At 42.3% G+C, this 27,180-nt stretch overlaps 3 protein-coding genes across 3 annotated transcripts; 2 read left to right on the top strand and 1 right to left on the bottom strand.

Annotated features, from left to right (window-relative positions):
• Nucleotides 1–3,129: 3,129 nt before the first annotated feature.
• Nucleotides 3,130–4,052, bottom strand: LOC115330805 (cuticle protein 12.5-like). The gene is made up of 2 exons (XM_040222913.1): nucleotides 4,044–4,052; nucleotides 3,130–3,570 (listed from the first exon to the last, which is right to left on the bottom strand). The coding sequence occupies exons 1-2, from the start codon at nucleotides 4,050–4,052 to the stop codon at nucleotides 3,130–3,132; spliced, it is 450 nt and encodes a 149-aa protein (XP_040078847.1).
• A 6,865-nt stretch (nucleotides 4,053–10,917) lies between these two features.
• Nucleotides 10,918–11,821, top strand: LOC115330802 (cuticle protein 12.5-like). Its single transcript, XM_040222912.1, has 2 exons — nucleotides 10,918–10,926; nucleotides 11,381–11,821. The coding sequence occupies exons 1-2, from the start codon at nucleotides 10,918–10,920 to the stop codon at nucleotides 11,819–11,821; spliced, it is 450 nt and encodes a 149-aa protein (XP_040078846.1).
• Nucleotides 11,822–21,552: 9,731 nt separating this feature from the next.
• LOC115330803 (cuticle protein 12.5-like) lies at nucleotides 21,553–22,476 on the top strand. The gene is made up of 2 exons (XM_029992839.2): nucleotides 21,553–21,624; nucleotides 22,036–22,476. The coding sequence occupies exons 1-2, from the start codon at nucleotides 21,553–21,555 to the stop codon at nucleotides 22,474–22,476; spliced, it is 513 nt and encodes a 170-aa protein (XP_029848699.2).
• Nucleotides 22,477–27,180: the final 4,704 nt, after the last annotated feature.

The raw sequence follows: 27,180 nt of genomic DNA, 5'->3' as shown, positions 1-27,180 counted from the left end.
TCGTCGTTGCCACTTCCATGTTGTTATTTCTTGAATCAAATATACTAACCTGAGGAACGTTGCTGGAAGATGATTTTTGCCAGTCTATTGACACTCACTTTGATGTAGACGGTCACCCTGAACCCGCAGACGGGCATCGCCGTCCGATCAAAAGTTACGGTAACTGCGGGCTTAGTCAAACATAAGAAAGCATAAGGGAATATAAGTCCTCGAGAATTTATACGTTCTTACTTGAAAGAACAGAAAAACATGTTGTATACCCGGAAATGGGAAACGATAAAAAACGGATAAGACATCAAAATCTGAAACTCAGCTGAAATTTATTGATTTGAGCACACCAATAAATAGACTTCCAGATAATAAATAGATCAATGATAGACTTTCAAACAATAATACACTTCCAAATATTAAATAGACCAAAAATAGACAATAAATAGTCTATTTATTGGTGTGCTCAAAACATTAAATTTCAGCTGCGTTTAAGATTTCGTTGTCTTCGTCCAGTTTTTTTTTTTTTTTTTGTTCCTTATTTTAGTGTCTACAATACGTCGATTCATTACCAGCTCGACTGCACTCTATCACTGCTTAGAAAAACAACGCCAAAGTTGCGTAAAGAAAAAAAAAACAGGATGTATTACTGTAATGGTAGGATCCATACGGCGACCAAAAGAGGAAGAAAATCGGAGGATATTAGAAAAAAAAAGGACGGAAGAAAAGGAAGACGGGGAGTACGACGAAATTCAGGGCGGAGAGCGGACGCATTCGGAAAAGCTTGGCTCCCGAATACATCGGCAAAGCTGACGTCCACAGAAGTCTGCCGACCTGTCCTCACCGTCAACACGAAACGGCAAGCCTGGCTCAAGAACGCACCGGCAAAGCCATCACAACAACTGGCTGACTGGTCACCATCAGTACGCTGGCAGCTGGAGCTATACGAGACCGGATTCTGAGAACGGGGAGGCACCTAAAACCATCGTAAACCAGTGCCAACCTCGGCAAGTCGAACTTTGGATGTACGCAATTTTCTTTTATTTCTTTGCTAATAAGTTTCCTTCTTTTTCTTTATGTGGATTCGGAAAGAAGAACAACTAGTCGCAAATATATTTCTGTCATATCAAAAATCAGACGGACCTCTAAATTTCCTTTCTTTGTTACCATAAAGAAGCTGACAGTTACATTATAATTCAACTAACATAATAATAAGGAATCTACGAAGCAACAAGGCAAAACTAGTAATTTTATTTTTATTTATGTAAATAATACTGCCGTCTGTCTTTGTCGGTCAAGGCATAAAGTTGTGTATGGCATGATGGCAGACGTTATACACAAATGCGCAATGAAATTGTACAAAATATTTTTTGTAAGGAATATTAGTAGACATTATGGTTAGTAGGCCGAGAATAAGAAAGATGATGTAACATTACTGCCAAACAATCCTAAGTAGCAATGCCTGTAAGACTATGACGCAAACCATTGAAATTTCGGACGAAAAAAAAATAGATATCGAAATTATGAATAGAGTTTTGATGTCTCTGCATTGTTTCAAGGCTGTCTTTGCACTTCAGACAATCGCGGAACGTCAAGCCCACTTTATCATGTATAGCAGAAAAAGCTGAAATGCATTAATTGCATCTTAATCATAATTGGTCTATCTGCCCGGCTCGAGCAACAGCAGCGCCGCTGCCTTGAGTTATTTACTTTTGCCCGTAGACAACTTCCAGGTTGCAAGGCCAGCTGACGTTTTCATGTTGGAAAATGCATACCCCCGGGTTCTCTCTGCCGCAGCCGTTGCCCAACATATTGGAACCGAATTAGTGTCGTCTCGATCGAGCGATACACTGTAGTCTGGGAGCAACTTCCCAGAAGGAGTACAATGGTTGCCGTTTCGAGCGCCTCAACCCACCTGGGCCTGTCGCAGGTGCGCTGGCTGTCTTTCTAGCTCTTCCAGAGGCATCTCCACACATTCACATGTTCCTGCCTGCGGAAGTTATACAAAAAAAAGTTCCGTGTCTTAGATCGTTCCGGGCGACGTTTCGCGGGCTGGTTTGGACCTCCCTTAACATGATAACGGAGTATGCCCGTCACCGGTCTCGGGTTAAATTTACGAGTTGGCACCATTCGACCGTGACGTTTCAAGGGGAAAAACAAGGTCGTTCGCCGGTTTTGATTATTATAGAAGGTGTTGGCCCCAGGAGGATATCGCTAGTCATCGACCAACTTTGAGCCAAAAGGCTGCCTTCTCACAATAATAGAGATTCTGTGGACTTTTGAAGGGCTTTCCGTAACACCCTGTATTACTAAAAAGGCAGTGAATTGTACAAACGCGAGGTTTTTGCTGAAGGACAAACCTTGTTTGCGTAAGCTAGACCAGCAGCAGCAACTGCCATGCATAGCATCAAAGGAATTTTTTTACGATGCACCACATCTTAATATAAAACAGCGCATATTAATTTTCTAGAAATACGACATGACATGCGCCAGTTAAAAAAATGTTGCATAGAGTATATATTAAATTAAATTCTAAATTAGCATAATATCGTTAAAAACGCCTTTTCTGCACATAAAGATGAATTTGGCTGGCGTTACTAATTCGTTCTGCATTCACTCCAATCTTCGTTATCGTTGATGAAAACAGTGTCCGCTTGAACATGTTCGGAACTTCACTATCTGTAGTCGTTTTCCTGAAACATTTTTCTCGCCGCCCATTTTCCTGACACGGACTTTAAGATGAATGGCTACTTATTGAAAGCTAACGAGACAAATATAACTGTGATGATTTTTTCTACTTTGAGAACAAGGTTTAGGGCATTGAGGACAGTACTCAAGCACACTTCTAATCAGTCTCAGTCAAACCAGGAAAAAGGTGTTTGGAAATTGTCCTTTTTTGTTCGCCACCGTCATGGCATCAGCTGTGGCTGCCCTCTTCACTCTGTCACAAAAAAAAAAACATATTAAATTTTTATATTCAATGTTTCATCGTGACCACCATAAATCACTGCTACTTAATCTCATCACCGAAGCACGTGTTGGAGTTTAGAAGCTGGTCTGAGAAAGTGTTAATGCACAGTCACTATTTTTTTGTGAATCAAGAACTTTATTCATTGCTGGTTTATAAATAAACCATCGTGTTTACAGATGGTAACCAAGTCCATAGCCGTAGCTCCTCAGGCCGTGACCGTAGCGAAGTCCGTAGGTGCCCAGACCGTAGCCGTATCCGAGGCCGTAGCCGTGGGTCGGGAACGCGTGGACAGCAGAGAGCGCCGGAGTAGCGTAGGCGGCGACCTTGGCGACCGCCGGGACGGTGTGGACAGTGGCCACAGCCGGGGCCGTGTGGACGGAGGCGTAGCGGGCGACCGGGGTGGCCACGGGGTGCTGGCTGCGGTAGCTGCTAACGCTTGACACGTGGGACACGGCTGCTCCGTGGTGGACGGCTGTGACGGCTGGGGCCACGACTCTGCTGTACACTGGGGCGGCGTGGTAGGCTGCCACAGGGGCGCTGTAGCCGTACAACGGACTGACGTAGCCGGCAAGGGCACAACTGGACAGAGCCACGAGGAGGAGGGCACGGAACTGCAAATAGAGAAATATGTATTATACTTGGCCTATTCAACAAAACCACAAGGAGGGTACTGAAGGACCTTCTTTAAAGGATTTCTTTTTCGGAATGCGAAGCTGTGATGATGGTTAGAGCTGTGTTTTGTTTACGCAGCGGACGGAATATCACTTTGTAGCCAAAAGGGTTGTAGCGAAAAGTTATGTGAAATCATTCTTTTGTATAAAAATGCAGCACTATCATGTTCAAGTGTTGAGCTGAAGACTTGGAGTAGTTTTATATGTGTATCGTTTATATCTAGCTGTCCATATGTTTGAAATTGTTGTAAGGTGATAGAACAGAAAATTATATTTCCTAAAATCGTTGTGATTTCCGCTATTTGACTGTAATAAGATGAGCTTTAGTGAAATCAAACTCACATAAATAAAACAATAAATCGAAAAAACACGTTTTTTTATGTACGACGGAAAAGCGACAAGCGAGGACTTACTGCAATCATGATGGCTTGTAGTTGAGCAGGCTCTGGGCAACTGGAAGTGAACCAGCAGCAAATTACCGCTCTTTTTATATTTCGATGAGGGGTGGGACAGGTAAGACGGAAGGGGTGGAGTCTATTTTGCACCTAAGTCACAAACAAGCGGGCGTGTGGAAGGGAAAAATTCTACGTTGTTGAGTCACGTACAAAGATCACTTGGACGATGGCATTGCTGCTTTCGTGTTGATATTTCCTGAATCAAGTGAATGACCAGAGGAGCGCCGTTATTAGAGGATTTCCGCCAGCCTGTTGCCATTCATTGTGACTTTACGGGTTTACCCTTAACCTGTACACACACACTTTTCTTTGTAGTCGACGTTATACCCTCACTACAAACAGAATGCATAAAGTAAACTACGAGAAAGTGCAAGGGAATATATATATGATTACCCAACAATTTAAAGGTTCTGAGTTGAAAGAACTGCAAAGCGGTGCCAAAAGTGAGGAAAGATATAACTGCCCCTGTTCCCATACCATTAACTTAAATTGACAATACCCAATCTACAAAAATAATTGTAAAAATGTATTTTTTATATTTGTTACGTAAATAATACTGGCGACTGAAATTGTTGGCCAGGACGCTGAGAGTAAGTAATATCAGGGCAGAGATTATACAGAAAGATGAAATAAAACATATACATATATTATCTTCCAGTAGCATTAGCAGACATTATAGTTGGTTACTTGTGACTAAAAACAATAATGGAAAGTTCTAGCAAAAGGGCCTCTGTAACAATGCCTGTAAAGCTATAAAGCAAAGTATTTCAGTATGGCACGAACGTATAGGAAAGAAAGTAATAGTTACAATTTGTTTTCTACATTTGAACTTACGAATATGTTATTCATGTTTCCGCTTTGCTTCACCGCTTTCATTGCGTTTTAGATAATCGTCTAACTTTCAGCCGTCATTGTCGTGTATTGGATTACAAAGAAATTCAAATGTCTTATTTTTTGTTTGCAATGAGATAACTGGGGTAATTTGGCTGGGTCATCAAAGTATAATACAGAGGCTCCCCTCCCGTATATGCATTACAAATAAATTCAACTGCCTTTATTAACGTCTTTGAATTTTTCAGTAAATGACTGGGAAGGCGGTTCTCATAACGCGTACGTATATTCCAGTAAAGAAAGATTCGAAATGTATGCCACGAGCTGCGTTTCTCATCTAAAATGACGCATGGTCTGCGTAAAGTGCACCTTTTTTTGGGGTGCAATCGCTATAATAATCTCGCAGTGAACAATCAATCTTAGATTATATATAATTACTACAAGTAAAAACTTGCACTAAGTGATAATTTCTAGAGGTAGTGAGTTGATAGCAATGCAAAGACAAAAGTGGAACCTTTTTAAATGTTTTTATCGTTTGCACACATTTCTTAACTCTCAATTTCAAGCTACACTCTCGATTCCAGGTAAATACCGCATGAAGGGTGTGTAGATAACTTATTCTGATGAGTGGAACATCATTGACTACAAAACCAAACACCTATGGCGAGAAAAAAAGCGAAACTGTATCTTGGGTTTATCAATCAATCAATCAATCATAAATGAACCGCAGGTCAGCAATAGATTAAACAAAGCAGAGAACAGAAAAACGATCTCCGGGGGACCCTTAAAAGTACAAGTAATTCTCTGCTCCGTTTCACTTTAAATCAGACCCCTGCCGACACTATGAATTGATGGAGGGTGCCGTTTGGACCGGCGTCAAAAGCTAATAACGCCGGTTCGCTCCATGGGACACGTAATGCTTCCACATTAAAAAGGACAAAAAATACAGCGGGAGAATTCTTGTTTCTAAAACACACACGCACACACACGCACACGCACGCACGCACGCACACAAACACACACACACAAAATTACTTCACACGGGGTCAACAGAGGCCGGATTCTCAAAGCGAACATACGACGAAAAAAATGCGTACGACAAATTGAGAGAAAATCTGTATTCTCGAAACGAAATTGTCGTAACTTTTGCGCAGGTTACGACAGAATCCTACGACAGCTCCGAAGCTGTCTTACGCACTTTCTACGATCAAATTAACATGGCCGACGCGGACGGTCGCGACGACCCAACGGACATTTATTTTTCTACCTGCTCTTCTTGCACGTCCCGACTTCAAGCAGCAAGAACACAACGAAGAAGTACTTGAAACCGACCACGACGAACATGAACGCTGGATCCTAAGACACCTGGAAAAGGCAACAAAGGCAACGATCCCACCGACCAAGCGAGCTGCGAGCTCGGCAGAATATATAGGCCTAGCAGGCACTCCGACCCGTTCCGGCGCAGCATTGCTCAGACGGTCCTTGGCCAAGACCGTCTGCCCACGACCGGCTGGCTTGCTTAATGGAATAGGCCCGCGCGACCCTTGTAGACCCTCCCGTATGAATAGTTTGATAGCTGAACTAATATTTTGATAGCTGAACTAATAGTTTGATAGCTGAACTAAATTTCAGAGGTCAACCTATTCCCCTTATCATCTCGATCACCTTGTTTTCCGAGGCAGCGGTGACGAACACTGTCGTCGAAAAAGGACTCCTCGATTCTATCTCCTTGTTTTGTGTGATATAGAGCTCAAATAAACGCCGTATGGATTACCTTCGCAACACGGTATGTACATTTTGTTATTAGTATGCCATTTTTAACTGTCGAGCTATATCAGTTTGTGGGAGCTACGCGATGCCGGTCCAAACTTTCTTTGCCGAGTGTCACGTCAGTATCGAGTTGCAATCGTAGAAGATCGGTCCCGAAGCGCTTACCGAAACGCAGTCTGAATCCAGCACTTCGATCAAACGCACGCGTCCGCTCCGAGTGTGAACAGGTATTTGCGTGACTCTTTCTGGACACTCGTAGTTCAAACGTATCTTTTTTAACGTCGGCTCACTCCTGCATTTCCGAGGCCGCGAGAAACGCCGCGGCGGTTTGTATCCTTCTACGGCGCTTTGCAAACGACTGGCACGGGACTTTTACGAACGACGACAGTTGTGTTGACTTCGTAGCGATCGAGTTTGTAGCAGTCAACGAAGCGTTTAAATCGTGTTAGCGTCGATATACCACTGCACGGGCACGAGCCCCAGACAAGCGGTGGTGGAAAGGCCGCCCGTGTTTATGAGAATCAGCTTGAACACTAAACATTTACACACAGACAGGACAGGATATACAAAGAGCTGTCTATCAACGAATGGTTAGCCTGTGTTTGTTATTAAAAATCCACGAGCTCCGAACCATGCTTAGCTCTCTAATTGGTTGTTCGTTTTGCCGAAGACGCCGTTGCCATAGCAACAGCACCGGAAGTCATCGTTTCTCCGTAAGAGGTCGTAACTTTCCTCCTCTCACTTAGGAACGCGTTTGTGAATACCGTTCTTGCCTCATCTTACGATGATCGTAACTTTACGAACTTCGTAGCTAAGTTGTCGTAGGTAAGAGGTTTTTTATGAATCTGGCCTCAGGGCTCTGGGCGACTGGCGTCCCGGCGGCCGGCGACCGGCGGCGCAGCAGTGTCTCGCTCGTCGCGGCTTCGCATCTTCGCGCCTACAGATTTCGCCACCGTAGAACAAACGCACCGACAGTCGTCAACTTTTTGTTTTGATTTTCACGTTTATGTTTGCTTTTTGCTTCCTTCAGGAATATCGCTTGGCAGCAAGAAAATAGCACACACACACACACACCCGCGCGCGAACACAAACAGAAATAATTTGTATTTAGCCTCAATGCCACCAGATATACTCGGCTTCTCACCTTATGATGTACCACGAAGGACGCTACGAGCTACACAAGCCAATCTGTAGTTCGTAGCTTGTCTCGCGACTTGGTGCTCACCGCGTCGCTCCGCCCAACCGAACGGACACGTGACGCCCTCCAAGCTATGAATTGGCTCCGATGGCTCGTGGCGTCCTTTGCGGGTCATCGTAGGGTGAAACCAGGCACGCAAGTGTACGTCTTCCCACCGACTTGCCGACGCCAATTCGTGTTGCACATACGTGAAATATACTTGTGTATCATTATTATTGACCTGTCTCCATGCCGTCGCTGCCGTTTGTTTAATCAAAACTGAGCCACTCACGCAACCGTCGTGATTAATGAATTGGATTCGCTTTGCCACCCGCAAGAAGCCGCGGTCTCATTTCATTACGCCGAACCATTTTCAATGATTCGGTTACCGCCACATGAGATTACGGTTTCGTTCCTGCTCGGGTTCAATGTCAAACGTTTGATTTTGGTTACAGTCTGGTTTCGGTTGAGATAGAAATAACGGCTTTGCTCCGGTTTTCGGTTCCATTCGACACCCTGGGTAGCAGCTACATGCTAATCGCGCATGATCACAACAGCCGCTTTGTCGCGTCTCGGGGCGCCAGAAAGGACTCCTTGTTCGTCTACAGCTATTCAGTTTTGGATGCTTCACTGAAGGCGCGCCACCTTCATCCTCTACGGAGCATGGACCAGTGAGACAATCAAGCCGTCAGACACCTCCAGTACAATGACACTGTTTCAAGACCACCTACCACGCCAACGACATCACATATTTTGCGCTGTCTGATTGGCTCTACAACCAAACGAAGCGCGAAAATTAGACAAAGGACGAGTGAAAGGAATGTGCACGAAATGCGGCTTACTTATGTTGAATTTAAATTTTTCGTAGTTTCTATATGCACTACCCAGATGGCGCCCCTGTCCACCATTGCGCCCGTGTTGTCAGAGTTGCGTCCCCGTAGCCATTGACCCCTATGCTGTTTACCGTTGAATGAACGGAGTACGGTACCAGCCACCCTCCGTGTCGGACGCCTCTTTCCTCCCGGGGCTCCCGCGCCCCCGGTCCCGCCGGTCACCACCTCGTCATGTGAGACCCCTCGTCTTTTCTGGAGGCCCGCGTGGGCTCTGCTCTTTTATCTTCTCGGGTGACCGCCTTTTCTTTTATTTACTACAACTTAGAACTGATTTTTAATTAAGAAGAAACATGAAACCCTCGAACCATTAAAGCAGAACATCCGTCAATCTTATCATTGCGATTACACTCTTCCTTCGTAAGGACACATGTAAGCAATCTCGCTGCCGAACAAGCCACCGGACGGCGAACTGACATACATACCCTTTTCGTACCGTGACATGACAAAAGACTCCGTAATCTCCCTCGTTCTTTGGTTAGTGTGCCGCGTTTGCCGGATCATAGCATCGTTGGGGTCAGATTTAAATTGAAACGAAGGATATAATTACTTGTACTGTAAAGGGTCCTCCAGGGATCGGTGTTCCATTCTCTGCATTGTGTGCTGTATTAATGACCTGCGGTTAATTTATGATTGATTGATTAATAAAACCAAGATACAGTTTCGCTTTTTTACTGTCCATAAGTGTTTGGTTTTGCAGTCAATGATTTTCCACTCATCAGAAAAAGTTAAGGCGACAGGCTTCATATGGCATTTTAATAAAATCGAAAGTGTAACATGAAATTGAATGTTAAGAAATGTGTGCAAACGATAAAAACATTTAAAAAGGTTCCACTTTTGCGTTTGCATTGCGATCAACTTACTACTTCTAGACATTATCACTTAATGCAAGTATTTATTAGTTGTAATTGCGTCTAATCGCAGGTTGATTGTTCACTCCCAGAATATCATAGCGATTGCATCCAAACAAAGGTGGACTTTACGCAGGACCATGCCTCATTTTAGACCAGAAATATAGCTCGCGTGGAAAACACTCCTTTTAATATTTCTATACTGGAATATACGCACGCGCTATCGGACCCCCATTCCCAGTCATTTACTGAAAAATTCTAAGACGTTAATAAAGGCACTGGGATTTATTTGTAATGCATATACCAGGAGGGGAACCTCGGTATTATACTTTGATGACTCACCCAAATTACACCAGTTCTCTCATCGCAAAACGATGAGCGTTTTAATTTCGGCTCAATTCAATACACGATAATGCCGGCTCAAAGTTCGACGATTATCTGAAACGCAATGAAAGCAGTGAAGCAATGTTAAAACATGAATAACATATTCGTAAGTTCCAATGTAGAAAACAAATTGTAACTATTACTTTCCTTCCTACGGTTGACCCGGACTGAAATATTTTGCTTTATAGCTTTACATGCACAGCTACAGAGGCCCATTTGCTAGAACCTTTCAATAATGTTTCTATTCACAAGTAGCCGACCATAATGTCTGCTAATGCTAATTGGAAAATAAAATATGTATATCTTGTATTACATCTTTGTCGATAATCTCTGCCCTGATATTACATACTCTCAGTGCCCCGGCCAACAATTTCAGTCGGCAGAATAAAAATACAGACTTTTCCAATTACTTTGTAGATCAGGTATTGTCAATTTAAATTAATGATCTGGAAACCAGGGGCAGTTCATATCTTTCCTCACTTTTCGCACTATTTTGCTGTTCTTTCAACTCAGAACCACTAAATTATCGGGTAATCACATACATATTCCCTTGCACTTTCTCGCAGTTCAATACACCCTGAGTACAAACAGAAGTGCATCTGTACAAGCTCAGGGCAAACCCGTAACGTCCCAATGAGTGGCAACAGGCTGGCGGAAATCCTCTCATAACGGCGCTCCTCTGGTTATTCAACTTGATTCAGGAAACGTCAAAATGAAAGCAGCAATGCCAACGTTAAATCGATCTTTGTACGTGACTCAGAGACGTAGAATGTTTCCCTTCCACACGTCCACTTGTTTGTGACTTGGGCGCGAAAGAGACTCCGCCCCTTCCGTCTCCCCTGTCCCACCCCTCATCGAGGTATAAAAAGAGTGGCAATTTGCTGCTGTTCAGTGCCAGTTGCCCAGAACCTGCTCAACTACAAGCCATCATGATTGCAGTAAGTCCTCGCTTGTCGCTTTTTTGTCGTACATAAAGAAACTTCTTTTATTTGAGCTTAATTTTACCAAACTTCATTTTATTTTATTTAACTAGCGGAAATCGCCTCGTTTCTTAAAATTAGCATTTTCTGCTTTATTACCTTAAAGCAACACTTTGAAACACATGAGCAGCTAGACATACACGATACGCATATAAAACTAGTCCAAGCCTTCACCACAACACTTTAATGATAGTGCTGCTTTTATATACAAAACAATGATTTCACATAGTTTTTTTCTACAACGTTTTGACTACAAACTGATACACCGTCCGCTTCGTAAATAAAACACAGCTCTAACCATCATCAAAACGTCGTATTCTGAAAAATAAATCCTTTAAAGAGGGTCCTTCGATACCTTCCTTGTGCTTTTATTTAATAGGCCAACGTATAATACATATTACTCTTTTCGCAGTTCCGTGCCTGCCTCCTCGTGGCTCTGGCCAGCTGCGCCTTTGCCGGCTACGCCAGTCCGCTGTACGGCTACAGCGCCCCTGTGGCAGCTTACCACGCCGCCCCAGTGTACAGCAGAGTCGTGGCCCCAGCCGTCACCGCCGTCCACCACGGAGCAGCCGTGTCCCACGTGTCGAGCGTGAGCAGCTACCGCAGCCAGCACCCCGTGGCCACCCCGGTCGCCCGCTACGCCTCCGTCCACACAGCCCCAGCTGTGGCCACTGTCCACACCGTGCCGGCCGTCGCCAAGGTCGCCGCATACGCGGCTCCGGCGCTCTCTGCTGTCCACGCGTTCCCAACCCACAGCTATGGCCTCGGATACGGCTACGGTCTGGGCACTTACGGACTTCGCTACGGTCACGGCCTGAGCACCTACGGCTATGGACTTGGCTACCATCCGTAAACACGATGGTTTATTTATAAACCAGCAATGAATAAAGTTATTGATTCACAAAAAAAAGTGACTATGCATAAACACCTTCCCAGACCAGCTTCTAAATTCCAAAGTGTGCTTTGGTGATGAGAGTAAGCAGCAGTGATTTATGGGGGTCACAATAAAACGATTATTAACAAAACAAATTTTGCTAATACTGGATTAACGCAAAAAAGTTCCAATTGCCGGTACTGGACATGATAAAACAAATAACACCGACAAGACTCAACGAAATTAACAATTTAATCAGATGTTTCATTTCTTATGCGGGAAAGATCCTCAGTGTGTCATCTCCCATGCGGGAGACATCCTAAGTAAGTACGCCACGCCGTTCATTTTAGAATGGGGTGGTGTACAAGTTGGAGTTGTCGAGACTGTGATGCATCGTACATCGGAAAAACCGGCAGCAAGCGAAGCACCCGCTTCAAAGACCATAAAAGAGACGCGGAAAGCGCGACGCATGATACCAGGCCAAAAACCGAACTGGTCGACCATTGTTTGACCACCGGTCACAGTTTAGATTTTGACAACGCAGAGATCTTGGGACGGGAACAAAGGTGGGATCCCCGGAAATTCTTGGAATCGTGGTGCATCCGAGGAGACCAATCGGCTTGCAACGTTAACCGCGGCCCATTTCCTGACGTATACGCGGATTTACTGAAATAGGGTTTAGTTGCTGGGCTCTCACTCGTGTCCCTCTTGGCATTCACTGGGGATGTCTCTTGCATGAGAGATAAAACGTATGATTAAACTGCTCATTTTGTTAAGTCAAGTCGGTGATATTTGTTGCATCATAATGAATTTACATTTCATCAAGCGAAAAAATCGAAAATAATATTTACCGAGCACATTTTTAGAGAGCCAGAATTCGTTCTGAATTGGCATTCAAATTATATATATATAAAAATGAAGTGATTGATTCATAAATTGATTTATTGATTCATTGATTTATATATGTTCATTCCTTTTTTCTTAATTTACCCTCAAGGCAAGGAGGCACTACAGAGGGGGTAGCAATTAAAACAACAAAAAGAGAGACAAATCGGAAACAACATAACAACAACAAAGATCAGAAAGAATGGGGAACTACTATAGTTAGCTGTATTAGTACAAAGAGGACTTTAGTCAACAATTGATGTTAGTGACGCAGGTAAGCGATTCGAATCATTTTGTGTTCTAGGAATTAATGACGCAAAAATATGAATTAAAGTGACAAGACGGAACACCGACATGGTGGAGATATCCAAAAGGGGGAAAACGAACGATGGTGAGATTATTAGCTGTGCACTGAGTTGAGGAATATCATAGTATATGTTATTAAAAACACAAATACGATAACTTCTGCGACAATGTGCGAGACTTGAAAGTAATAAAGTATTTTATTGCTGAACGCTTGCAGAGCGATTATAATTGGCTGGGATTAAACGTGCGGACCTCTTCTGAACGGCTTCAAGTGAGTCAGTGAGATAGTTCGCGAAGAAATTCTAGATGGAGGCTGCAGACTCCAGTTTAAATCACTAGCGTTTTAGAAGAAAATAATTTTAATGAAAAGGAAGAAGTTACGCTTCAGATAACCAAGCCCACGATTCGCATTGTTAGGTAAGCATGCAGCTGCCAGGAAATATTGGCGATTATTATCACACCCACATATGAGTACGAATCTACGAGCTGTAAGGGTTTGCGATAAAGGCTGAAAGTAATGGAAAGTTTAGTTTTACATGTTTTGCGCATTGTTTTCCATGTGGTAATATTAAGCTGCACTGACCAGAGTTCACACTACTGAAAATTTGAATATAAATCATGTTGCAGTTTTTGTTAGCCGGAGTCGCTAAGTATAACACGGTAAATAGCTGAGTCAACACAAAAGAGTTTCATTGAAGAAAAAAACATTGGTCTGCTAGTCGTTCATATAAATTAGAAAAAGTAAGGGACCTATAACGGACCCTTGAGGTACACCAAAAGAGATGATCGCGAGGGATGAGTCAGCACCATTACACGTTACAAATTGCGAGCGATTGGTTAAGAATGGAGTAAGCCATTTAAAATACCTCAAAATCAATGTTAAGTTTACTGACCTTAAAAAATAAGCGTTTATGTGAGACCTTTATGGAAGCTTTTCAAAAATCGAGAAAGATGCAGTCCACCTAAGATCCCTGATCAAGAGCTGTATACCTCTGCAACCTTGAAGTTTTGCAGCTGTATAACCTTGAATGTTTGAAGCAGCCATTACAAAAATTCAGGCTGGTACAAAACCCAGGCAAATTAAATCAACATGTGTCAATATTGAAAACGAATGAAGAAATGATTCCTGCCGGGTAACTTGCAGAAGAGAGTTATAGGACTTCATTTTTCGGAGAAATTCTCCTCAATGAGGGTTTTCTTGAAAACTGTTTTCTATAAATGGCTAAGGCTCTAACTAGTTATAACGAACACTAAGCATCTGCTTGACAACAAGCCGGGTTTAGTTGAAAAGATTTCTTAAAACTGTGATACCACACCAGTGCAAAAAGTATCAAACTGAAGCTGAGAAAAATATGAGATCGCCTAATAACAAATACATATTAAGCTGCATTTCGTTTTTTTTATATAGATGTGAAAGAGTGCGTAAATTCTGGTATTTTGTTTTCATATTAACCTATCAGATGGTGTCAAATACTTTCCTCAACTAGTTTATATAGACACAGTATATATATATATATATATATATATATATATATGTGTGTGTGCGTGTGTGTGTGTGTGTATTGCAAAGTTATTTTTCACCTACGTGTTGTCAAATGTTGCTCATCCAATGTGTAATTTTTGTTCTCCACTTCGCGCTTCTTTCTACTGTGTATATCCATCATTTATTTATCTGTATTCTGCTAAAACTCATCTACAATGTATTGTACTAACATCTTTTGTCACAACCTCCAAAAGAAGGTTAGCAGTATTAATGAAAATAACAATACTTGTTTTCCAAGTCGCAGCTTCCCAATACTTGGATCAAAAGCTCGTCCTGAACTCATTCATTTCAATACTCCCGATGGTTTTATTATAACATGCCGCTTCAGCGCCATGCATTCGCACTTTGACTTGTTAGCGATGAACGTTAAAATATCATATCGGCAGTCGTACTTTCCTGACCATTTCGATAATCCACAAACGCAGACATAAGACTACTTTCCTAGACAAACTGACTTCCAACTGTGTTTATGCATTTTTTACAAGCATGACCCATATACAAGAGCGGTTTTAAAAGCATGCTTAAAACCAAACACCTCTCTCATTATTTGGTACGTCTAGCTAGGTTATCGGATATTCTTTTTCTTATATAGACATTGTAACTTTCTTGGTACCCCACGCATTTTGGTAAGACCGAAATGAGTTCCCATGCGGAGACTTAACCGTGATCCTATTTAGTCACACGAGTTATGAAATCGCTACAATATAGGGTAACGATGGCCAAGTAGATGCAAATGTTTTATAATTCGCGAATGCTTTTGAGAAAGTATCGTGCACTGCGCAATTTTTGGCTTCTGCGGTGTACTGACTTTTACCTTCCGAATTGCAAATAGGTTGTTAGTCTTGTTAATGGAAAGTCCCTAGAACCACCAGTTTGATTGGGGGTACCCCAGGCGTCGCTGCTTGGACCTCTGCTTCTTCATTCGTTTGATAAATTTCTACGGGGAGCCTTTGATATAATGTAATTTCTTTAAAGACAATTCTGTTTTGTGTTCCGCTTTATTATGCTTTACTTATCAGAAAAAATGTTGACAATAGCGCTCATATACTGTTTCCTTAGTTTCCAGTGTGTAAAAATAATTTGATTGTTAAGAGATGTGTGAAAAAAGTAACACTTAAAAACTCTTCATTGTTTTTGTTTTGCTATGCCAACAACTCACTACATCTAGAAATAGTCACTTCTTATTAGTATTTGTTTGTTATTATGTTTAGTTTAAATTTACCTGTTCACTTCGAAAATGTTATAGCGATTGTGCCCCGAATATATATGGACTCTACCCACGACTATGCGTCATTGCAGACCAGAGACGAAGCATTTTCTTTACTTCTTTAGTTACGGACGCGAATAAATCGAATCCAGGTTGACGTTTCCGTGTGTTGATATACGAGGGGCGTTCATACAGTTCGTATTAACGGCACAAAAAATTTTAAAAAAAACACACAGAACAATTTAGGCATCAACATGAGCGTGCGTCCCTCTAGTTTCCGCACAGTATAGACGTCGCATGCTATAGTAGCTCAAAACGCCGCTAGGGAGTCGAAACAAAAATGACACCGCCCGTCGGTGCCAAGCACATGCAGTCATCCGTATTTTATTTTTTTATTTTTTTTTAAGGGAGGCAATACAAAAAAATATTCATTCCAATCTGGAAGCGTTGTTCGTAGGCAACGCCCCAGTTTAGGACACTTGGGTTAAATGGCGCAGACGCTTGCAGTGTGGCCAAATAATACAAAAGCATTTCAAGGACGGCGACAAGTTGGCTTGACGTTCCGCGATTGTATGAGTTCAAAGGCAGCCGTGAAACGATGCCGAGACATCAAAGCTCTATTCATAATTTCGATATCTATTTTTCTTTTCTGCGTTCGAAATTGAAACGGTTTGCCTCATAGTTTAAAAGGCATTGTACTTAGGATTTTTTTTTTTTGTTATAAGTTTACATTAGCATTCTTATTTCCGGGTTACTAACCCTAATTTCTACTAATATTCCTCACAAAAATATTTCGTACAACTTTATGGCGCATTTGTGTATAATTTCTGCCATCATGCCGTACACAACTTTATGCCTTGGCCGACGAAGACCGATGGCAGTTTTATTTACATAAATAAAATATAAAAAATCAAATTACTAGGCTTCACTCCTTGCTTCGTAGATTTCCTACAATCTTGTTAGTTGAATGATAATGTAACTGTCAGTTGCTTATGGTGACAAAAAAAAGGAAACTGAGAGGTCCTTCTGATTTTCGATATCAAAATAATATATTCGCGATCAGTTGTTCTTCTTCCCGAATCCACGTAACGAAAAAAGAAAAAGGAAACTTATTAACAAAGAAATAAATAAAAAAATGGCGTACATCCAAAGTTCCACTTGCCGAGGTTGGCACTGGTTTACGCTGGTTCTAGGCGCCTCCCGGGTTGCAGAAGCCGGACTCGTTTGGCTCCAGCTGCCAGCGTACCGATGGTGACCAGTCAACCAGTTGTTGTGATGGCTTTGCCGGTGCGTTCTTGAGACAGGCTTGCCGTTTAGTGTTGACGGTGAGGACTGGTCGGCGGACTTCTGTGGACGACAGCTTCGCCGGTGTGTTCCGGAGCCAAGTTTTTCCGAATGCGTCCGCTCTCCGCCCTGAATCTCGTCGTACTCCTCCTCTTCTTTTTCTTATGTCTTTTTTTTTTTTTGTATTTAGTATCCTTCTATTTTCTTCCTCTTTTTGTCGCCGTATTCATCACATCATTACAATACAACATCCTTAATTTTCTTTATGCAACTTTGGCGTTGTTTTGCCAAGCAGTCATAAAGTGCAGGCGAGCTGGTAATGGATCGACATCTTGTACACCCTGAGATGGGCAAAAATAAAAAAAAACGGACGAAGACAAGAAAATCTCAAACGCAGCTGAAATTTATTGATTTGAGCACACCAATAAATAAACTATGTATTGTCTATTTATTGGTCTATTGATTACTTGGAAGTCTATCATTGATCCTGTTATTATTTGGTAGTATATTTATTTGAGTGCTCAATTCAATAAATTTCAGCTCCGTTTGAGATTTTGTTGTCTTTGTCCGTCTTTTATCGTTCCTCATTTCCGAGTCTACAACATGTTATTTTTCTGTTCTTTCAAGTAAGAACGTGTAAATTTTCCGGGACTTATATTCCCTTATTTTTTCTTATGTTTGACTAAGCCCGCAGTTACCGTAACTTTTGATCGGACGGCGATGCCCGTCTGCAGGTTCAGGGTAACCGTCTACAACACAATGAGTTTCAACAGACTGGCAAAAATCATCTCTTAGCAACGTTCCTCAGGTTAGTATATTTGATTCAAGAAATAACAACATGGAAGCGGCAATGACGACGTAAAAGCGATCTTACTACGAGATGAAACAAGGTAAACGTTTCTCCTTCTACGTGTGCGCTTGTTTCTCACCTGAGCTTCAGAAGGCACTGAGCAATTATTGACTTTTAAGGTGAAGTCATTCTTACCTTAAAGGGGCAGTCAAGTGGTTTTTGAGTTCGTGTTTTGATAATGACAGCTGAATTTAGACGCCTTAAGTATCCCTAAAAACCAAAAAGTATAGTCATACGGTGATTATTTCTTTAATAAAAATGTAATTGAAGGCCGCCAAACCTCGGATCCATCCGAAAACGAAACCACTCTCATTAGTCGTCGCACGCTTATCAGAAGGATCTCGGGCCAATGGCGTTGGACGACGTTCCGTCGCGCAGTGATCCCGAGGTAGCCGCATCGGCCGAACCTCTTTGTCATTCGAGCTTCGATCATGGCGGAGTTCTCTACGCTCGAGGACCTGACGCCGTTAGAGGTTGAAGTTCTTCGGCGGACAGCCGACCTGGGGATGATTTCCTATGACGCCACTCCGACGTGCGATGTGGACGATAGCAGCGCTTCGGAGTCATGTTCGGGTTCCGAGGACGACGAAACGCAGACCTTTTCGGGCGTTCTTCGATTTGCGGTTGGGGCAAGTCGTAACCAAACCAACGTTTGACATCGCAGCGTTACCTCTGGTACGTGATGTCAAACGATGTCGCCACGTTGACTTTCGCCTCGGGAGAACGGGGGGAAGGCTGGTTCAGACATGTGCAACGAGCGCGTACCTACGACTGCGTCCGTTGCAACCGGAACGACCGCACTCCGCCGCGCGTACACACACCTGTAACCACTACAACAAGCGCAGCGGGTCGTCAGCACGGCAACCGCTTCTGTAGGCCGCCGTCAGCTGTGTCAGCGGCCCCTCTAAAAAAGGGGACGCACAGCTACTCAATGCCGTAACAGAATATAGACAGACAGTTTTCTAGTCTAAAGCTTTATTATTTTTTCTTGATAGGCCTGCAGGGTACAGCGAATGAAAAAAATAAAATAAAAAGATGCAGCGCCGTCTTGGACGATCACGACTCTAATACACGACATTGCAATAGTACAAATATCGCCACACGCCTTTTCTACGATTATAAAAGACAATGTAATCTTAGCAGCGATATAACAACGTAGAAATATGATTTCGTGATCAGATAGACGTTGCGAGCGTTTAGGATTGCTAACACTAATCACTTTCCTCCGGTGATGAAAACGCGTGAAAATTCGTATCCTTTATACGGTACGTGCCAGTAATACCTTGAACTTGAGCACACGCATGAAATGCGCCAAATCAGAAATCCGGGCGATGTTCGAGGACACAAATGCTTAGAAAGCACCACTGTAGTCGAAGTAAACAAACACGACGGCACGGGCGTTTCTGCTGTCTTGAGAGTGCCGCCACGACATCGCCGCGCGAGTAGGTGGATGTTCCCTTCTAGTACGTTCGGGGTTATTCACAGTCAAGGATAGCGCTTTTACGCGGAACGATGAGCTTTCACCAGGCCGTCCATTCCGACGATCGCCACCGACGCCACGTTTACGGATAGAAGGAGCCGGCCGGCCCGCGACCGGCACGACCGGCCTGCAACGCGCGGAGATACGTGCGCTTCCGCGCATCCCTGGGGAACGGGAAATTCACCCCCCGCGGAGTAAGGCAAATAGAAAACGTAGTCCCTTGTTTGTGAAACGATAATTGCGCTATCGCGTATTCTAAACTAGAAATATTTTACGTCTTGTGAAATTATCATGCACAACATATTTAAATGAACTGAAAATTTTTTTTTTTTTGCAGAACATTTAAAAAGACCGCCAAAATTTTCAAACATACGACAATTTCATTGGTCCTCGCAAGTACAGAAAAGAGTCCGCACGTATTTTATTCCTGCGTGATTAATAGGCGTTTCTGCCTTCTAAAACTGAAGATACTCATTCACTGACACTTCCTTAACACCATCGCACCAAAAAGTAGCTTCTCCAAAAACCGCTTGAGTGTCCCTTTAAGAGTCACGAACAGCATCTTAGTGTTGCTAAATGAAAGTCCTTTGAATTATCAATTCTGTCGGATGCACCCCCTCTGCTTCTTTATTAATTTAATAATTTTCTACGGGTAGAAGAGACCACGATACAATGTCATTTCTTTGCTGACGATTGTGTTTTGTGTTCCAGTTTATTATATGTTACTTATCAGAAAACATTGGGCAATAGCCCTTCATATACTCCTTTCCTATACTCGAGCCTGAAAAATGAATTTGAATGTTAAAAAATCTGTGCAAAGAAATTAACACTTGAAAAGTCCTTCGAGGTTTACTTCGAACTATAATAAAAGGTTCACTTCGATAATATTATAGCGATTGCGCCTCCGAAAAATGTGACCTCGGCACAGGACTATCCGTTAATGTAAACCAAAAACGAAGCTTTTTTTTTTTTTTTTAGACATTTGACGTACACAAATCCAGGTTTACCTCTTCGTGTGTTGGTAAGAATACATAATTTCTTTAAAAAAAAAGAAAAGAAACAAAGCTCGTGACGCACACTTTTTTATTTGTCCTCTATTAGATTGTGTGGCTACAAATGTGACCCGCATTTCAAGTCGTTATCGACCAACCAGAAAAAGTTCAGAAAAAGACACTTTGATTTATTTATAATGCATAGGGCAAAGGCACATCTGTAGTATGCCTTTATGACTCGCCCAAATTAACCCAGTTATTGAATCGCGGAAAAGCCAAACGTTTGAACTTTTTCAACAAAGCATGATAAGGTTGCCTTGACGTTAGGCGATTATCTATTCCAAAGTACAATGAAAGTCGTAATATATGATGGAAACATGAAAATTATATTCGCAAATTTTAAAATTGATTTTTTTTTTTTTTTTGCTTGCTCAAAGTTGGATTATGGTTTGCCCTATAGTTTTACAGGCATTGATAGTTATGATTTTTTTCTATCACTTCATATGAGAATTTTGATTAGCGGATTACTAATAATAATATATACTATTACTCTGCAAAATAAAATGTGTCCCACTTGTATTCCGTTTATGTGTACAATAACTGCCCTGATGGCGTATACTCATCCATGCCTTAGCCAACAAAGACGGATGGCAGTAATATTTACATAAATAAAAATAAAATTACAATACTTTCCTTATTTCTTTGTAGTTTTTACAATATGTTGTTAGTTGGATGATATGGTACCAAATGCTATTTTTTCTTTCACTAATTTCGGCGTTGTTTTTCTGTTCTTTCAAATTAGAACGTGTAAATGTTCAGGCAGTTGTATACACTTGTACTTTCTTCTGGTTGACCACTCCCGCAGTTACAGCTGTTTTCAATCGGACGGCAGTGCCCGTCTGCAGGTTCCTGGTAAACCTCTACGCCCCAATGAGTGACAACAGACTAGCAAAAATCATCTCCCACCGACATTCTTCAGGTTAGTGTACTTGACTAAGGAAATAACAACATGGAAGCGGCAATGCCGACGTCAAAGCGAGCTTACTACGTGACTCACCAACGTAAAATTTTCCCCTTTTGCGTTTATTCTTGTTTGTCACCTAAGCGCGAAAGAGACCCCGCCTAGTGCGCCTCCATTATTCCACCTAGATTACAGGTATAAAATGAACCTAAATTTGCTGCTGTTCAGTGCCAGTTGCCCAGACGCATCTCAACTACACGCCAACATGATCGCCGTAAGTCCTCGTTTCTTGCTTAAAAGCATTTAAACTCAAAGGTTACCGCTAAGTGCTAACTTCACTTGATTTTTTTAATTGACAAAGTGAACAGATTATTTTTTAAAATATATATGCTATTGATATCACTCGTACATATAACGATTGCCCAGCTAAGAAGGATGCGCTCCAGAACTAATTCAATACACAATAACAAATTTATTTTCATGCGAAAAGATCTCTTTATATTCAGTATTTAAAATGTGTTAACTGAAAACTGATATATATAACAAACATCAAATGTTGAAGAATACTTCTCAAATATTATCTTTCAAAAGACAAAGTATTAAGAATAGATGTTTGGTCGTCGTTGGGGTTCGCCTGAATTCACTTGATTTAGACGTAAAACAAACTAAACTACTTCTCTTCCAGTTCCGTGCCTGCCTTCTCGTGGCTCTGGTCAGCTGCGCCCTTGCAGGCTATGCCAGTCCCTTGTACGGCTACAGCGCCCCGGTGGCAGCCTACCACGCCGCCCCCGTGTACAGCAGAGTCGTGGCCCCAGCCGTCACCGCCGTCCACCACGGAGCAGCCGTGTCCCACGTGTCGAGCGTGAGCAGCTACCGCAGCCAGCACCCCGTGGCCACCCCGGTCGCCCGCTACGCCTCCGTCCACACGGCCCCGGCCGTGGCCACTGTCCACACCGTCCCGGCGGTTGCCAAGGTCGCCGCCTACGCCGTTCCCGCGTTCTCCGCTTTCCACGCGGTCCCGGCTCACGGATACGGCCTCGGATACGGCTACGGTCTGGGCACTTATGGACTTCGCTACGGCCATGGCCTGAGCACCTACGGCTACGGACTCGGCTACCATCTGTAAAGACTGTTTTATTTAAAAAAAGAACGACTAATAAAGTTATCTATTTACTAAAAAAAACGGCTTACTTTTTAATTGACACCTGCGAAACCAGGTCTTATATTTCAACATATGATTCACACTAAGGATAAGTAGCCATGGTTTATGCACGTCGCTGAAAGTTTAATATATTAATCTGCTCTTTTGAGTTCAACCGTTTTTGGGTTTCTAAAGTTGCTTTTAAAAATATACTGAGTACTATTTTATAAATAAAAAAAAGTTAAGTATAACGGACCATTATTAGGACGGTCAATGCCGGCGATAGGAATGAAAAGTCATGGACCGATGACATCCTAAATCAGCAAGCCTGGCATTTATGTCAGGCTGCGTTCTGTGATCGGGTTCTAGACCCCTGAGAGAAAAGATGAAAGGGTGATTGTCCCTCATGCAGTGAGTGAGTCCGGCATTTTGGCCGACTGCCTGAACGTCTTTTGTGAACCCAAATAGGTCCAGCGACGTCGAGTGCCTCTTGATAAAATTGATCGAAAATCTGACAGTTGTCCATTTGAGCTCGTGTGTGTAGAGCGTGTAAAACAGCTCGAAGCGAAGCTTGGTCCAGATAAGGTTTCGATGTCTAACATCGACCGGTTGTCAACACCCGCTCATGTCAATAACATAAACAACAAAGAAAAGGGGATGGTAATGCCACCGGAAACGAGAATGAGAACGGAACCATCTTTGGTGCACTGCCTTTAGAGTGGCCTTCACGGACTTCAATGAACGAATGAACGAGGGATGCGAGCATGTTTTTTTCTGCAGGCTGGTACTATAGCCACGCGCGCATACGATGGCCGGCTGCCGTACATCCGGCTAACATTTCGAAACATTTCCACAAATCAATTAGAATATTGACAAATGCAGTTAACTGCTCTTTGCAACATCTTGTCTGCGTGCAAGCAACTTCAAATGAAATCAAATTATCTTACAATTTAGACCTAACGCGGACAATTGTTGCTAATAAGAATTCTCTCTGTCTGCAGTGCCGGAAATGACAACGAGCGCCATTCAGGAAGGCAGTGTGAGAAGGCTCAATATGTCCCTTAGGCACAAAACACGACACACCCTTTTATCAATTTCAGTGGATTAAAAAAATAACCACAATAACCAAGAAAATGCTGAGTGGATTTTTTTTTTTCACCGTGGCTTTGCATTTTTGGTTCTAGTGTTCCCCAATAGATTTCGATTACAATGTTCCACCTGCAATCATATTGATTTTTTTGTTTTTTATTGAACTACGGATACACGTGCTCAAGCGAAATCACATTGGAAAAATATCAATGGATTAAACAGCAACGGCAATAACTGGTCTTGCTGCCAGTTATAGCTGCCAGTTATTCTTATGTTGTACCCCCCTTCTACTTCATGACCTGTAGTATTCTCTAAATAAATAGAAAAATTCGAAAAAAATTATGATTACGCGTATTGAGATGATAGAAAACAGGCATGCCCTTAGTTTTTTAAGTGTTCGTTGACCATACGTTGAAACAAAACAAACATGGCTTAAACACGAAGGGACAGACAGCTTCAATGCTGCATCTATTCTTTAGTTGTTCACCCAAAAATGGTATGTTCATTGAATAAAGCGAAAAGAAAGGGAGAATAATATTTGCGGTACAAATATATAGACGGCCTAATTTCGGTCTGAAGCGGCCTTTTGTTTCTAAGTTTTGAATGTAGGATAATTGCAGCAGAAACTACATAAAGGAAGGCTATTACAATGGCCGCGTGATTGAAATCAGGTTAGAATATTGCAAATTTCAATATCGTTTTATGCCGGCAAACTTTTCAAGGCTAAAGTTATGTATGGCTTTAATTTCTGGGAGGAAAGTCACTAATGAGTCTCCTCTTCAAAAATACTACAACTTCCTTCGCTTACATATCCTTTATTTACATTACTGGACGTCCTCTCTCTTTGCTGCTTGGCTTCAAACTCTGCACTCCAATGTCGTGGTGCCCTCCTCTTCTTTCTCGCGAATCGCGAAATCACTCTCGCAGCAATGCGATCCTTAAATGGCTGAGCCTGTTGTTAGTTTTAGCGAACATTGAATGTTTGCTGAACAACATGGCATGTCTGACTGAAAATACGTAACAAAATTCAAAAATACCACTCTTGCAAACTATTTAATATTGCGGAAGCTTAGGAATATGAGAGATGTCTTATAACAGATATAAAGGCTAGCTCTAACTTTTTATATCAAAATGGGTAAGTGAATGAGGCACGTGACTTAAGACTTAAGACTATCGGACGCTGTCAATTTATGTCCTTAGCTCACGAGGTTTCTTTTTTAATACTCAAAAATTGTTAGTGACCTTGGTATTTTCTGCATGTGGTGCATCTACAATGTAAAGTTCCCTTCCTGATATTTGCGTATCTCCAAATGTATCTCCAAATTTTAGTTTTATTTATTCTGGTATAAACTTACGTGCACTACATCGCCGTAATCTCTTTTGGCACACCAAAATAGGTTACCAAAATTTATAGAACAAATATACATCCTTAAAACGTCGTAGGTTCTCAGTGCGTGGAGCGAAAGCTCATGCTGGGCTCATTCCTTTCAATATCTACCCCTCGTGGTCTCATTAGAGGGGGAAGCTTGGGCGACGTGAATCTGCTTTCTGACTACTTGACGATGAACCTTAAAGTATCAGATTAGCAGTCGTACCTGACTCGGAAGATCGATCATCCACAACGCAGATAATAAAACGCCATTTCTAGACGAACTGACTTTCCCAGGGCCTATATACAAGATCGGTTTTAAAAGGGTGTTTCTAACTACAAACCCGTATCACTGGTGAATGCATGTAGCAAGGTTCTCGAATATTTCTTAACACATCGGTAACTTTGTTGTATATCAAGCAGTTCTGGTAAAATATCAGAACGGTTTCCAGGTAGATATTTCACAGTAATGTAAACTATTCACACCATTCATGAATTCGCACTATGGTAGATAACGAAGTCCAGGTGGATTCCTTGTTTAAGATTTTTCGACTGCTTTCAACAAAGTGTAGTATCGGAAATTAAGTTATAAATTTATGCAAGCAGGAAAAAGTAAAGCCTATTTTGGTGGACTAATTCTAACCGTACAAATATTAAGCAGATTGTATACTCTTGAGAAAGCGATGTCTCTACTTTCTCACATTAAAGGGGCAGTGCAACGATATTCTGCAATAGCATGTGTTTTTCTTTGCACGAGCTTACTGGCCCTAGTGGGACCAAAGTATACTCGCTCGCAACGTCATTCACCGAAAAACCTTTTTATTATTGTGTAATATCACGAATAAAAGCGAGCGTTTTCATTTAGTCTATTCTTCGCACAACTTCATGACGTAGTTTGGAGGTCCCAGTGTCGGCGTAGACCTCCAGTGAGGATACCTAAACGTGGCTCAAAATTGTACCCCAGCATCGCGTGAGCACTCGATGTGGGCTCGCGATAATCAACAGCTCGACAGGCGTCCGGGTATTGGCTCCTCTCCAATCGCTCCAAGGGCGACCGTCGCCGAACCCTAACATAGTCTGAAACTGAGCACGCGTCCCGTGCTTAACCAAACCCAGCGCGTAGCTATGATAAATATTGGCGGCATATAATCGGCCTCCAGATCACGTGACTGCTTGTTCTGGCTGAGAGTTGGAAGGATGAACGCTGTTCGTGTATGTTTTTTTTTGTTTTTTAATTTATGAGGAAAAAACTTAAGGCTTAAAACTTAAAAGCTTGAAAACTTGTATTATTTAATGAGGAGAAATCCTAAGGCGCGCATCATAGGTTGTAAACGTCAGGGATTAATTATAAGTGGTGTTTATAAAAACAAAAGTACTAAAATCGTTGCACCGCCCCTTTAAGTGTTGCCATAGTCGGCACTGCTATTCGAAAGAGTCAATCAGTGTTACGGAATGGGCACCCCCATTTCATTCCAATCCCATTTGAGGAATTAGGGCTTTCAACAATTTCGTTCTTCTCAACTCCTCGGAATGAAAATATTGAAGCCATTCCCACTCCTGGATTGGATGAACTCCACCATTCCATTTATTTAATTCATAAACCGGAAAATATGGAATATGACTGCCATATGGTGTTGCTGGAGAAAATCAGCATAACGCTGCTGGCGTTATAAAACGTGCAGACAACTGCAAAATTATGCATAAGCTTCCTCAAATCATTCATTTTACTAAGCCTAAAGGCGATCGCACAAAGCGCATCCTGGCACTTGGTATCACTGCAGACATCGATCGCGCTATCAAGCGTAAAAGGCTTGCGAGTCGCAACATTCGCACTACCCATTTTCTTCTCAAACCAGATGTAAATCCACAACAGACACATGATTAGCGTGTTGTTTGTCTGATAAAACCTAAGAAATGTCTAGTTCGTGCGTTCTGCAAGAAGAAGCTACTTTGGTTTCTGCTTCGAATACTTGCACAACAGCACCGCTAGTGCGCTATTAGAAGCGACGCCGCATATACCTGCCCCAAATCTCCACACACTGCGTCAAGAACAGAAAACCGCTGACAAAGTGCAATCGGTATACGGGGCCAGCACAAGATAGTGTAGCAGCATATTATGGAAACCTGCCTTAAATCGTAAATGTAGGTTAGAAGTAGGGAGTCGAACTGGTCATTTTTCCGGTCCGGTTCGGGTTCAGTGTCATTGAGTTCTGTTCCGGTTTGGTTCTGGT

This window comes from Ixodes scapularis, unplaced genomic scaffold (genome assembly GCF_016920785.2).
Source record: "Ixodes scapularis isolate PalLabHiFi unplaced genomic scaffold, ASM1692078v2 PGA_scaffold1__304_contigs__length_218370807, whole genome shotgun sequence".
NCBI lineage: Eukaryota > Metazoa > Arthropoda > Arachnida > Ixodida > Ixodidae > Ixodes > Ixodes scapularis.
This window is presented reverse-complemented; position numbering and strand designations above follow the sequence as displayed.